Source organism: Bactrocera neohumeralis, chromosome 5 (assembly GCF_024586455.1).
Source record: "Bactrocera neohumeralis isolate Rockhampton chromosome 5, APGP_CSIRO_Bneo_wtdbg2-racon-allhic-juicebox.fasta_v2, whole genome shotgun sequence".
NCBI lineage: Eukaryota > Metazoa > Arthropoda > Insecta > Diptera > Tephritidae > Bactrocera > Bactrocera neohumeralis.
Genome location: NC_065922.1, coordinates 47628373 through 47642027, shown reverse-complemented (window position 1 = coordinate 47642027; position 13655 = coordinate 47628373). Strand labels below are relative to the sequence as shown.

The following is a 13655-nucleotide window of genomic DNA, read 5'->3' as shown; positions in this document are numbered from 1 at the left end:
TCGGGACATTTGCATTTTGTGCCTTTCGCGGCTCATAAACACTTTAAATTTCATTTTTGTGCTCCCTCTTAACTCAGTGTTTGTCCCAATTGTGCTAATGAAGGAGCATACATAAGGTCTATGTGAATGTAGCCACAATGGTTGCACAGGTCAAAAAGTAATGCGCAGAAAGGAAAATATATCGCAGGTGTTTGCGCAGTTTATCCATTTGTGTGAGCGTATTTCTCCGCTTTGTGTCAGAATTTATGGTGGGTATACTCCTTTTCGCATAGCCTTGACATTATCCAGCTTTCGAAAAATGTGCATTTATTACCATTTCGGATGCCTTGTTAAGAAGCACATGTTTTATTAGAACCTTTGTCACGTTTCCGGTGGATACATGAATAACCTAACTTTCTGCCTTTTCCTCTTCTCGATAAAATTCCTTTACAAAACAAAAACAGTGCAATTCCAATTTTAACTCTACCTAGAGTAAGTTGCAGCATAGACCTTTTCGTCGTTTTTGTTGTTCTTGTAACTATTATTCAGACCAGTAAGGCGCAGTAGTAAACAGAGAAGGTACCATCTTCTATAAGAGTGTACAGCTGCTGGCGTATGCCGACGATATTGATATCATCGGTCTCAACACCCGCGCCGTTAGTTCTGCTTTCTCTAGGCTGGACAAGGAAGCACAGAAAATGGGTCTGGTAGTGAACGAGGGCAAAACGAAATATCTCCAGTCATCAAACAAACAGTCGTCGCACTCGCGACTTGGCTCTCACGTCACTGTTGACAGTCATAACTTTGAAGTTGTAGATAATTTCGTCTATTTAGGAACCAGCATTAACACCACTAATAATATCAGCCTGGAAATCCAACGCAGGATTGCTCTTGCCAACAGGTGCTACTTCGGACTGAAGGCACATCCTTTTAAACTCTATAAGTCGCTCATAATTCCCGTCCTTAAGGTGCAGAGGCTTGGGCGATGACAGCAACCGATGAGTCGACGTTACGAGTTTTCGAGAAAAATCGAAAAAGATTTATGGTCCTTTGCGCATTGCCAACGGCGAATACCGCAGCCGATGGAACGATGAGCTGTATGATATACGACGACATTGAAATAGTTCAGATAATTTAAAGATAGGGGCTACACTACCTCTCCAGACCTGAAAGCATTCGACGTAGTAACCGCCGGGGAAGCAGAGGAAGAGGAAGACCTCCACTCCGTTGGAAGGACCAAGTGACCTTCTTCGCTTGGAATATTTGGCGCCACGTAGCGAAAAGAAGAAACGACTGGCGCGCTGTTGTTAACTCGGCTATAATCGCGTAAGCGGTGTCTACGCCAATTAAGAAGAAGATGAAGAAGGCGCAGTAGCAAGGATCGTCAATGTCTCATTGGCACTCGCGTGCTGAGGCTAGGAAGGCCGCAAATTGTCAAAATTGAAATAAGGAAGATAAGATGAAAACATCTCAACACTTTCTTTTACTCCGTCAAGCTTTTACCAGACTGAGATAGTAGCATCTTGGTTACCATACTTTACACGAACCCGGCGATTTGTTGGGAAGTGATATTAGCCGCCTCAATAAATTTGTGGCGGGCTCTCGGATATGCGACTGTCTTTTGATTCATCAGTCTATTAACCTAATCTAAAGTCGGACCATAGAGAAAAAAGTTATAGATGTTTAGTCGAGGAAATTTGCATGGTATGGATAAAATAAAATGCATTTATCGAGCTCTATTTCTGTCAATTACTGAGAGGGAGTCAATGAAATTGTTATTTTCTCCACTGCGAACAGCCCTCAATGCTTACGTGACGTAAATTTCATCCGTAGTCTCGTCAAAAACTTTGCAATACTGCCGATGTAAGCAAGGTAGAAGGCGGCCCCGCTCCAAGCAGATGACTGCAAACATGATTTCTACAACAGTAGAAGAAATTGTGTGGAGATTTCATTAATTTTGGCTAGTCGATGCATCTAAACTCAAATACAATATTATATTTTTAAACGAACTTTTTACTTTTCAAAACAAAAAAAGACAAAAACTTCAAATATAATGTGGAAGTTTATTATCATTCGAAAGAACATTCTTTCGCATTTATTTTTTGAAGACGATCACTTTCAAATGTTGAACGCGGCTGCGCCTCAGATGGTCCATTCGTTTAATCAATTGACTCTTTCGAGCATTTCGACTGGTAACTTGCGAATGACACGCGTGATGTTTTGTTCCAAGGCCTAAAACGAAGCGGGATTATGCGTATAGTCTTTAGACTCATCCCCACAAGATAAAGTCAAACGGAGTTATATCACACGATCTTCGTGGCCAATCGACCGGTCCAAAATTATCTGCTCACCGAAATGTTCTGTCAATAAATCCCTTGATTTATACGATGTGTGAGAAGTGGTGCCACCTTGTTGAAACCAAAATCACGAGCTTCAATTTCAGGCATTAAATAGTCGGCTATCATGGCGGCATAATGATCGCTATTCACGGTTACATTCTCACCGACATCATCTTTGAAGAAATATGGACCGATGATTCCACCAGCCTACAAACCACACCAAACCGTCGCTTTTTCTGGATGAAAGGGCAGCTCTTGAATTTTTTTAGTTTTCTCCTCTTCCAAATGCGGAAATTTTGCTTGTTTACATCCCCATTGAGTCAGAAATGGGCCTGAACAACATTTGGCTCGAAAAGGTCAGATCTTCTTTGCACTTTTCAAAAGCCTACAGAGCGAAGCGATGTCGCTTGGGATGACCGAGCGGCTTCAGTTCTGGCGCAAGCTGTATTGTGTACGCTTTCAATTTAAGATCTCGACGTAAAATGCGCCGAGTCGTTCCATACGTCAGCCCGAGTTGCTGCGAACGGCGTCTATTCTTCGTGTACACTTTCAGCTATGGCTGCTATAATTTCTTCACTGCGTGCTGGAGGATGGATGGACGGATAGAGGACTTTGACCATAAGTTGAGCGAAGCGCGCGAAACACATTCTTTACAGAATGTGAATTTTTATAATAAAGTTGAACGATTTGTAAAGGTTGTTCAGGCTTAAGTCAAAGTCAAATGGCAAACAATACTGACCAAAAATATCCTGAGAGCTTGACACGATTCACTCGTGATCTGTCAACAAAAGATTATTGGAAAAAGTGCATCTACTTGGACCACGCGTTATATGAGATCAGAACTGAATATGTAGCTGTCACGAAAAGTTGGAGATGATTGAAACAAAATTATAATATTATAATAGGTTGTCAAAAAAGTCTTGCGGTATTTTCGTAGTTGGCGCTGAAAGCGCGTAGTTCTAGTTTTATTCGTTGCATCGGGTCATGCTATATCTTTTTGGAAAGCTCATTTCACGTGCTAACACGTGTTTGATTGATTGTCGTTTCTTTTAAGTCGTTCGTGAGTTATAGCGTCGCAAACATGTAGCAAAATAAAGAGAAAATACGGCATATTTTACAGTACTACTACGATAAAGGCAAAAATGCATCTCAAGCCGCCAATAAAATTTGTGCAGTTTATGGACCCGATACAGTTTCCATTTCCACCGCACAACAATGGTTTCAACGTTTTTGTTCTGGTGTAGAGGTGGTCGAAGATGCGCCACCCTCCGGAAGGCCTGTCGTCGAAAATTGCGATAAAATCGCTGAATCGGTCGAAAGAAACCGGCATAGTAGCAGCCGTATCAGCGAACAAGAGCTGGGCATGAGTCATCAAAAATTCATTTCAATTTCAATAAAAAACAAAAAAATTCAATAAAAATACCGCAAGACTTTTTTGACAACCAATTATATTGTTAATGAGGGTACATCGACATAAACAAAAGCATTCAAAAAGTTGAAGTGACACCAACAATGTTTAGAAAAGTAATCAGTGAAAATGGGATTCAAAAATGTATAATTTTGGTCTGCATTAATTCAGCTGCAAGCGACTTAGTGATCTGTACCAGAATTTTATTCATTTTATCATAAATAACCCGCCATACAGTTAAGTATACTACACTGTAAGCTATCCTTTTGAATTTACAACCTTCCCGTTCAACATGATATCAGCAGTACGTCGGCCATCTGATCGAAAATACAGACCAAGTCGAAAATTCGATTTCGGTACATAACCAGGCACTTTTAGTTGACTAGCATCAAGTTCCGTGATTTTGAAGTTGAAATGCTAACAAATATAGGTGGTGAAAACATCATTGAAAAAGAAAAATTGAGGCATCAAACTAACTCACCGCTTTCAGTGGACACATAGGTTTTTCATTAATGGCATCATATACCAGTTTCATAATATCACTAACTATATAAATGCTGTGCTTCTTAACTGAAAAAAATTCGCAGCAGTTAAGATCCGTTTTGAAGATATTATAATAATTCTTAGTCGGACCTAAAACATCGAATACAGCATTCGAGTCAATCCGTTCAACAGGTTGAAGAAGCGACAGCGTAATTGTAATTAAGTTGCTGCCATTGCGTCGAGTCAGATAGCATTGAAAGTGTTCAATAACTGTAGGTGCGGTAATCGTGCATTTGATAGCGCTGACTTTAAGGTATGAGTCTAGAGCTGGTTCGGTTTTACTTCCAAAACGTGGCGACTTGGAGCGTTGACTTCGGCAAGTTTGAACGAACAAGAGCAGCAAAATTAAGGCCGAAGCTTTGGAATTCATGCACATTTTGATTCGTTTAAAATTTTTTGTTGTATTTTCAAAGCACCAAAGCAATAAATGCACCCACTGTTTAATACTAAATGAGCTCAACGGATTTCTGAATAACCTAGCTTATAATAAGTACTTCTGAATGGTTTCGAATACAAAATAATTATAAGATTTTTGATAAAGCTTATTATAATTCTTCAAATTATGTTATTATTATATAGTATATGGATGAAAGTGATGAAAATCAGTGGGTGCGTGACTGGTATGCGACGAGCCGTATCTCAAAGTCACGAGCACCGGCAGGCAATAGATTTTTGGACTCAACATCGCTTTACAAGCATTAAAGGTGGCATAAAGTTTTATGTGATAATTATACATGTACAAAAAAGGTATTGAGTTTAAGGGCTCGTGATGACTTATGATCCGAAAAATTGTTTCGGAGATGTGAGCGCATTTTACAAACAAAGTAACTTTGTTAAATCGGTATTTATCGAAACATCACAGAGTCGGTGATGGAAATTCCTTCGAAACGTCTGGAGTGATCGCTTTGAAATTTTCACACAATCACTATCTTATAGTATATGTATATTTCTCAGATAATGGCTAGCGAACTGGCGTATAAACGTGAATGAACAAGTGTAGCACATTACATTTTCGCTAAGACCAAAGATGTGCCCGGCAGTAAAAATAAACAATATATTAGTACCCCAAGCGAACGAAGTAACATAGTAGTAAAATAGCTCATGTATGAAGATGAGAGACTGCAAATTAAAATTGGCTTTTAAATAAAAACTCCAAACTTAGCCTAGACAAAAGTGCTTTTATATAATGCGGTCATAAAGCCGATTTGGATGTAGGGCATTCAACGGTGGGGTACGACCTGTGCAACCAATATTGATATATTACAAAGGTTTCAATCAAAAATGCTTAGAACAATCACATGTTCACCATGGTACATGCGTAACGAAAATATCCATAAAGACCTTGGTATCCCTATGGTAAAGAAAGAAGTAGAAGACAGCAGAATTAAATATATGTATATCTAAACTCCGAGATCACCCCAACCCTCTGGCTAATGCTTTGGTACATACCTGCGATCAAACACGCCTAAAGAGAAGAGATATGCCTGTGTACTAAAGAGCAACGTATCACCAAAACAGCTCAATCACTTGCTTGAGCCTGTCTAGTTTTTAATTAGATTTAAGATTTTATAACTTATTGTTAGGCTTTAAGAAAAAGCAGATTCAATAAATAAAAAATAATTCCTTCGAAACGTCTGGAGTGATCGCTTTGAAATTTTCACACAATCACTATCTTATATATGTATATTTCTCAGCCAATGATAAAAGGAGGATGTAGTCGAGTGTAGAAGTTCAGGCAAGTGAGGAAAATTCTCCGAACGCCATTGACTTGGGTGTGGCCAGAAACGATTCTTTTATATATGGCTCAATCAGCTCAAGAATCCTCTGGGTAGCCTAAAAACAGCTTCGTTTGAAGGCGAGCTAAAGTTGACAGGACTGCGGCAAGTAGAAGCTTGTGGAATTCACTGCAGAGACCATATAAAGGAGCGCAAATTCGGTGTGGGATTCGTGATGGAAGAGAGACTCCGTCGCCGAGTACTGGCTTTTAGCCCGGTGGATGAACGTCTAGCCACAACCCGCATCAAAGCGAAGTCCTTCAACATATCGCTGAATTGCACCACGCCCCAGCGGAAGAGCCACGATGTAAAAATCATGCTTGGCGACTTTAACGCCAGGGTGGGCAAAGAAGATATCTTCGGCACAACGGTCGGTAAATTCAGCCTCCATGATGAAAGATCCCCAAATGGGTTGAGCCTGGTCGACTACGCCGTGGCCCGAAATATGGTTATCTGTAGTACTAGAACCCAATATATATACATTGATTAAGCTAACTGGCTGTCACCGGTTCGAAAAGCTACCAACCAGTTCGATCACGTTTCCAATGTTTTAGATGTGCAAGCGCTCCGAGGTCCTAACATCGACTCGGACCACTATCTTGTTGCAGCCAAGATACGCACCCGCCTCTGTGCAACAAAAAGCTCACGTTGACAAACACTAGAAAGTTTCGACGCCGAGAAGCTACAATCACAGCTGACAGCCGAACGATTTTCTATTCTAATTGCTCTCCTGCTCTTTGAGAGCTCACGTCAGCAACTCGGTATAAAAGAACTGTGGGACGGCATTTCAAGCTCGTTACGTACAGCTGCAAATGAAACCATTGGTTTTCGGAAAAGGCAAAAGGAGAGAAAACATACTGCCTACCTCGCAACGTTACAATCGACATTGACAGATAGCGGCTACACTGGCTAGGTCCTGTCGTCAGAATGGATGAAAACACTCTAACGCTGAGGGTATTTATCGCAGTACCCGCCCAGAGAAGCAGAGGAAAAGGAAGACCGCAACTGCGTTGGAAAGACTAGGTGGAGAAGGACTTGGCTGCACTTGGAAACTCAAATTGGCGCCAAACAGCAAAAAGGGAAGAAGTCACCCTGTTGTAACTTCGGTCATAGGCGAGTAAAGGGTATATTAGTTTGCCGCGATGTTTGTAACACACGGAAGAGAGGCTCTATAAATGAAAATCGATGCCAGTCTGCCGCTCTGTCTGTCTGTATGTATACTTATTTATGATCTAGTGCCTCAGTTTTTGAGGTACCGGTCTGAAATGTTACACCTGTCCTTTTCTCACCAAGAAGCTGCTCGTTTTTTGGAACGCTTGATATCGGTCCCTCAACTAGTCAGTGGAAGGCTAGTTACTTAAAACTGCGACGGCACAAACTAATTCGATTCTAACCTCTTAATAGTATACCAATGTAAGCTAGCTACAATAATAGTACAAGTATTCATTATTTTAATTACAGTGACTTATACAACTTTTTAGAATGTTAACAGTTTAGAAATATATTAAACTGAATTCATCACCTTTCCCAACACAACGACCCGGGCAGATCGTCGTCCCGACGTGCTCAAATAAAGACCGCTGCGAAATTTCGTCTTCGGTGTATAAGCAGGCAAAAAGGATTCAGCCACATTGAAATCGGTAATGGTGTAATTAAAATGCTAAAAAAAGGGTTATAAAAAATTAGCATATAGAACTCAAAGCTTAACGGCGATAAGTCATACGCACCGCTTTCAAAGGACAAGTGGGTCTCTCATTGACTGTAGCGAACATTACATTTAAAAAAGTATCAAATATCTTCAAGCCATGTTTTCCAGTGGACAAAATGGCACAACAATCAACCGTTTTGTTGAAAACATTCACTAGTCGCCCATTCGCCTGATAAATATCGAGCACAAGGTCAGCTTTCAACTTGCTGATAGGTTTTCGTAGCACCAGCGAACCCGAACTGTATGAACGATTATTGCGCCAGGTGAGCTGACATTCGAAGAATTCTATAACATGTGGTGCTGTGTGCTCGCAATTCAAATTTGTGGCATAAATGCGAAAAGAGCGCGCAACATTCGTATTAGTTTTCGCTTCGTCTTTGCCGCGGAGTGCTCCGACGTTCAAGCTAAAAAATTTATTCGCGAGCAGTGCTACTAAAACGTAGTTTAAGACTAGTTTACGTTTGGCGTCGCTAAAGAACATTCTTGTTTTTCGGCTAACTCAACAGACGAACTTGTTACTACTGAACCCAACATGTTAGTTTTTCCTGCCTCATTAGTTTTTAATAGTTTCAAATTCGTATCTAAAATAATTATCTAAAACAATATGTTGCACAAATAAAATCATTAACTAATTGTGCTTTGTTTATACTGATATGTCTGGATGATTAAATTGTAAATATTTTGAAATATCTATGAACCCATCGACAACTAAATCATGCGTGGTGAAGATGAGTTAAGTTGAGCTTTATCATAAATGGTCAAATTATGATTTTGAAAATTCTTCATAATTATAACAATAACTTAAGCGGCAGAGTTAGGGCACCGAAGCAATAATACCCTTCACAAATACAAAATATTCCTTGAAAGAAATTTAATTTATCACTTTGTATGGTATTTGTTATAGTGATCCGATTTCAGCCCTTCCGACAAATAAACAGCTTCGTGATGAGAAAAGGGCGGGTGTAAAATTTCAGATCGATATCTCAAAAACTCTAATTGGCATCTATGTATATATACAGACTGATGAACAGATAGATTAACAAGGCTAAATCGACTCAGCGCCGAAATAAGACACACCCCCAAATCGAAAAACCGCATTTGTGGTTCCAATTGACTCATCTTTGTTTTATATTATAAATCAGAGAGTTTGAGGATCTACACCTGCAAAAATTTCGATCACTAAGCGACGATGAAATCAAATTAGAATATTATTTACGATCCGAAAACTTTTTATCTATATAAATAAAAATGAATACCAAAAATGTATGTGCGGGCATAACTCAATAACGCCTGGACCAATTTGGCCAATTCTTTTTCGTAAATGTTTGTTGAAGTTCAAGGATGGTTTTTACGGCGAGAAAAATTCGAATAGCTTCCGGAAAACAGCCCTTTTCTTTTCCCCATACAAACGTTACAATAAATATGAATGTTTGTTTGTTAGTAACACTAAGAGAACGGTTGAACCAATCTTAATGAAATTTTCAAAGGTTGTTTGTTGTGGATCGGGAAAGGTTTGGAAACAAAATACCTTATACTTTTCATGAGGCGAAGTCGGAAAATTGGACAATTCCAAAAAGTAACATTTTCCATACACATTTTTTTCAATTTTTGTTTGTTCTGTTTTTCAATATTTTGATTTGTAAATTATTTGAATCGTTCAATTGCGGTCGCTTACTTTTTATTCCGGCAATCCAAAGGAAAAATTATTGAAAATTATTCAGTGAAAACTTTATGTATGTTCGAGACGATGTGATCAATTACAGATTGAAATTTGTTACGAAGCCACGAAGAGGTGGCGCTAATATTGGTCGGCGTTCTTTTTGCCATCAACGTATGGCAGCCCAAAGAAAGGCAAGAAGTACTCCCAAAATGCGATGACATACGTGCGGAATTATGGATCGCGGTCAATCAGCTAGCGATCGTAACGATATCACAGCACGACTTTTTAAACAATAGCTGCGATGTTTGATGGTCTTTATCTTGAAGCAGCCTATGGTATATATGATGCTGTTAGATGCTGAATGTGTTCTGTTGAGTAGCAAAAAAGAGGTTTGCCGCACGCACACATTCTTCTTTGGATGCGGATGGTGATTACACCAGATCAAATTGATGAAATCATTTCAGCGGAAATTCCTGATTCAGAGATAGATCCAGAATTATACGAAGTGGTGAAAACCAATATGATTCATGGACCTTGCGAACCTTACAATCCTACTTTGGTTTGTATGTTTGACAATAAATGCACGAAACACTACTCATGTGCTTTTCTTTCGGAAACTGGAATGGGAAATGATGGATATTAACTGTATCGGCGTCACTCACCAGACGACAATGGCAGAACATTTAGCATTTAGAGGCGTGAATATCGACGTTAACAACACATCGAAGTTGACAACACATAGATCGTACCATATTCGCCCCTTTTGTTTAATTCACATTCAAAACTCATGTCAATGTTGAATATTGCAGATTGGTGAAATCGATCAAACCACCACCAAAGAAAGCAACATAGCGGTTATTGGCCTTGAACGATATGAGATCAGCAGTATCAAATGGGTCGATATGTGAACCGCAATAAAGCGCTTTGTAGGATGTTTACTTTCGCAATTCATGAAAGTTTTCCGACTGTTGTGCGTCTCGCGGTTCAACTTCATTTAAGTCACTGCGTATTGTGAATGGTACAGTGTGTGCAACATTTTGAGAAGCATGCCAGCAGTAGCATTTGCTGGAACATGATAATCACTGGAAACAGACGAAGGACAATGCGATAGTACTTCGCATGCCACTGAAGTTCGCATACTTTTCGCGAAGATCATTTCGACATATCAGCCTTCAAATTCGCGTTAATTTGGGATACGAAAAAATGACATTGCCGATGACATTTTACATTGTATTCGCTAAGAATTGGAAATGGGCAAATTTCGGTTGATACTTCCAGTGGTTTGACATCAATTTCACCTCCCTTTTGTCAATTCACTTCAACGGAAGATGAACTCATCACGAATGTTTATCCGAACATTGGCCAAATTACTGTAACTGCGATAGCTTGAGTGCACGAGCAATTTTAGCTGCCAAAATTACCGATGTTAGTGATTTAAACTGGAAGATTCAAAATCAAGTTCCGGGAGGTTTGCGCTCATATAAATCGATCGATCGTCTTGACAAGGAAGACAAAACCGTAAATTATCCAGTGGAATTTCCAAATACCATACCAAGCCTGCCCCAGCATCATTTGCGGCTTAAAGTTGGATCTGCCATTATTATGTTTCCCAATCTTCATGCGCGGAAACTGTGTAATGGAACCCGAATGATTATGACGTAGTTATCGAATACAAGGGACAGCCATTTCAGTTCAACCGTATTCAATTTCCAGGGAAAATTTCCCTTGCGTTGACAATCAACAGGACACAAGGAAATCGGGAAATGCTATGTTTTTCACACGGCCAGATATACATATGTGATGTGTTGACGAGTTGGAAACCCATCTTCTCTATATATTTACGCACCAGAACAGAAATCAAAAAGTTATGTTTATTAAGTTGCGCTACATAAAAAAAATGTAGAAAAATCGTAAATAAATCATTTTCGACAGAATATAATTTGAACTTTTTTTCATTTCAAAACACATAATTTCACGCAGGGCAACGGCTGCGGGGTCAGATAGTTATTCATAAGAAGTCCCAAGGAAACACGGGCAAAGATTTTTCCCACCAAAAAAAGTTCACTTATGACCTGACTTGACTTGCGCTTAGATTATTTATCAGGAATCTTTAGGGTATAGTTCACACATGTAATGTTACCGCTGGTGAACGCTGAAGTTATACCCAAAAACGGTTTTAAGATGTTTAAAATTAATGCTGAATTTAATTATTCTAGAAAATTAATCGAAAAACATCCAGACAGGAGATAACTAAGCGTAAATATTTTTTGCACATATAAAGCCATACTGCCAATGCGTGGGTAGGATATATTGGTTATCAATTATTTTGCTCTTAAAAAAAAGCTCTGTCGGATTAATCGGGTTCGGCCCGTGCAGTTTGGTGATCACCGAGATACGAGATATTTATTTAGTATAAAATTCACATAAATTTTGGTTTCGGAGTAATAGTTGCATTCGAGTTTGATTGGCTCAGCTAAACCGAATGTACGGAATAATTTGAAATACAGAAAGATTACTTGGATACAGGATCAATCGATTGGTTTTGACCAAACAATGAATTTAGTCACTGATACCACGATTAGTACGTTGAAATTTCGGCTAAATAAGTCGACTAACTAAAGTCACTGGCTAAGCTCAAATTCTCATCTGAAGCTTTTATAGACTCAAAAAGATGTTCATGAACTTTTGAAGCTCCAATTCAATGAATCAAGACGTTCAGGAGATTTAAAAGTAAGCTAGATTATTAGCAATGCTCAGATTCTTGGGCGAATTGTGTTATCCTCCAACAGAATGTCAACTACGACGGAAATTTAATCGAAATGCCGACTACTTCCTTGTTTGTTATGCAGACGACCTCGCCGATGTCATGACCACATTTATGAAATCCCAACTTAGCCAGATGTAAACTAACACAAGTTTTGCAGCGAACGCAGACTCGTTTGTACTCACACGACTTAGCTTACCGGAGCTCCGCTTGCAAGTTGATGGGAATTGCTCATGAACACAATGTCGTCAGTATATTGTAGGGCAGCAAAACATGCGTCGATATACTAAACGTGTAACATAGATGGAAAGTACTTGCTAAGGTGCAGATGGCAGCCGACTAGAGACGCTTCGGCGTATCGCACTTTATCAGAATCCGCCGTGCTAGAGATAAGTGGCATCACTCGAATAGACCTACTCGCAAAAGTGAGAATAAGAATGGAATAGCAAACCCATCGACAAGACAACAGGCGAGGAATCAGACACTTCATCTATGGCATGAGCGGTGGACAAGGAAACGCAAAGAACGATGCACCGCCAAACTGAACAAAGATATAGAGATGACAGTAGGAAAACCGGCGAGATGAACTACTACTTAACACAGATGTTTTCAGGTCACGAGTATTTCCGAAAATACCTGGGCAAAATGGAAAGTCATGCATGTAATAATGGAGACAAATTACTAGACGACCATACCTTTTTCAAGTGCTGTCGATGGGAAATTAGCTGTAAAGGTAGCTGAAAAAATGTTAACCAACGATAAAAACTGACAGCAATTGGATGCATTTCCTTCAGCGCCGGAGAATTCGAATCAATGACAGATGAGCCAAATAGCTTAATGCTGCCTACAACATCGTAGAAATTGACCTGCAATAGGACCATTTGGGAAACCTTGTCCTGAAGTAATGCGAAAGCTGTTCAGAAGAATGGAAAAAATCCATGATAAAAGGGGAAGTAGTGGCTCTTTATATGGTGCGAAATAATTTAAAATAAAAAGAAATTTTTGCAAGTTTTGTTCTACAAAATATAAGTATACATATACGGAAAGTCCTTTCAAATCACAAAATACCGAAACTGGAAACCTGCAAACTTTCAAACTAGCAAAATGCTAAATTCTCTAAAGCTGCCACTTAAGCAAACAACTTAATTTAGTTGCTGCACAACAACAACAATAAGAACTCATTACGCAGCGTATATTTTTGACACTGCCAAATGCTGGTCTTTCAAATGCAACCTTGCAAAAGTGCGATAAGTTCAAAAATTCGCAGATAAAAAAACTCGCACTCGTGACACTCGCGCTGCTTTTACTTTGTCTCAGCTAACTGGTGGTGCTTTGCTCTGTCAACATCCTTGCTGCTTTCACTAATTTTCCACTTCTCCACTTTAAGCAGCTGAGTATTTTTGGAAAGTGCATAATTCTCAAATGAACAAAGTAAACTGAAATGAATGCCGTGGCGTTAGATCGCGCACACACACACAG

The 13655-nt window shown here is 39.4% G+C and overlaps 2 protein-coding genes across 2 annotated transcripts in view; both read right to left on the bottom strand.

The window, feature by feature from the left end:
- LOC126760094 (uncharacterized) overlaps positions 1 to 13655 on the bottom strand; it is a 187530-nt gene that overhangs the window by 133294 nt on the left and 40581 nt on the right. The window lies entirely within an intron of this gene.
- LOC126759295 (uncharacterized) lies at positions 7549 to 8233 on the bottom strand. The gene is made up of 2 exons (XM_050474032.1): positions 7772 to 8233; positions 7549 to 7704 (listed from the first exon to the last, which is right to left on the bottom strand). The coding sequence occupies exons 1-2, from the start codon at positions 8231 to 8233 to the stop codon at positions 7549 to 7551; spliced, it is 618 nt and encodes a 205-aa protein (XP_050329989.1).

Coding starts and splice junctions, on each gene's coding strand:
- LOC126759295 (XM_050474032.1), bottom strand. CDS start 8,233: ATGTTCTTTAGCGACGCCAAACGTAAACTAGTCTTAAACTACGTTTTA. Junction 7,705..7,771: donor CCACTTGTCCTTTGAAAGCG/GTGCGTATGACT, acceptor CCCTTTTTTTAG/CATTTTAATTACACCATTAC.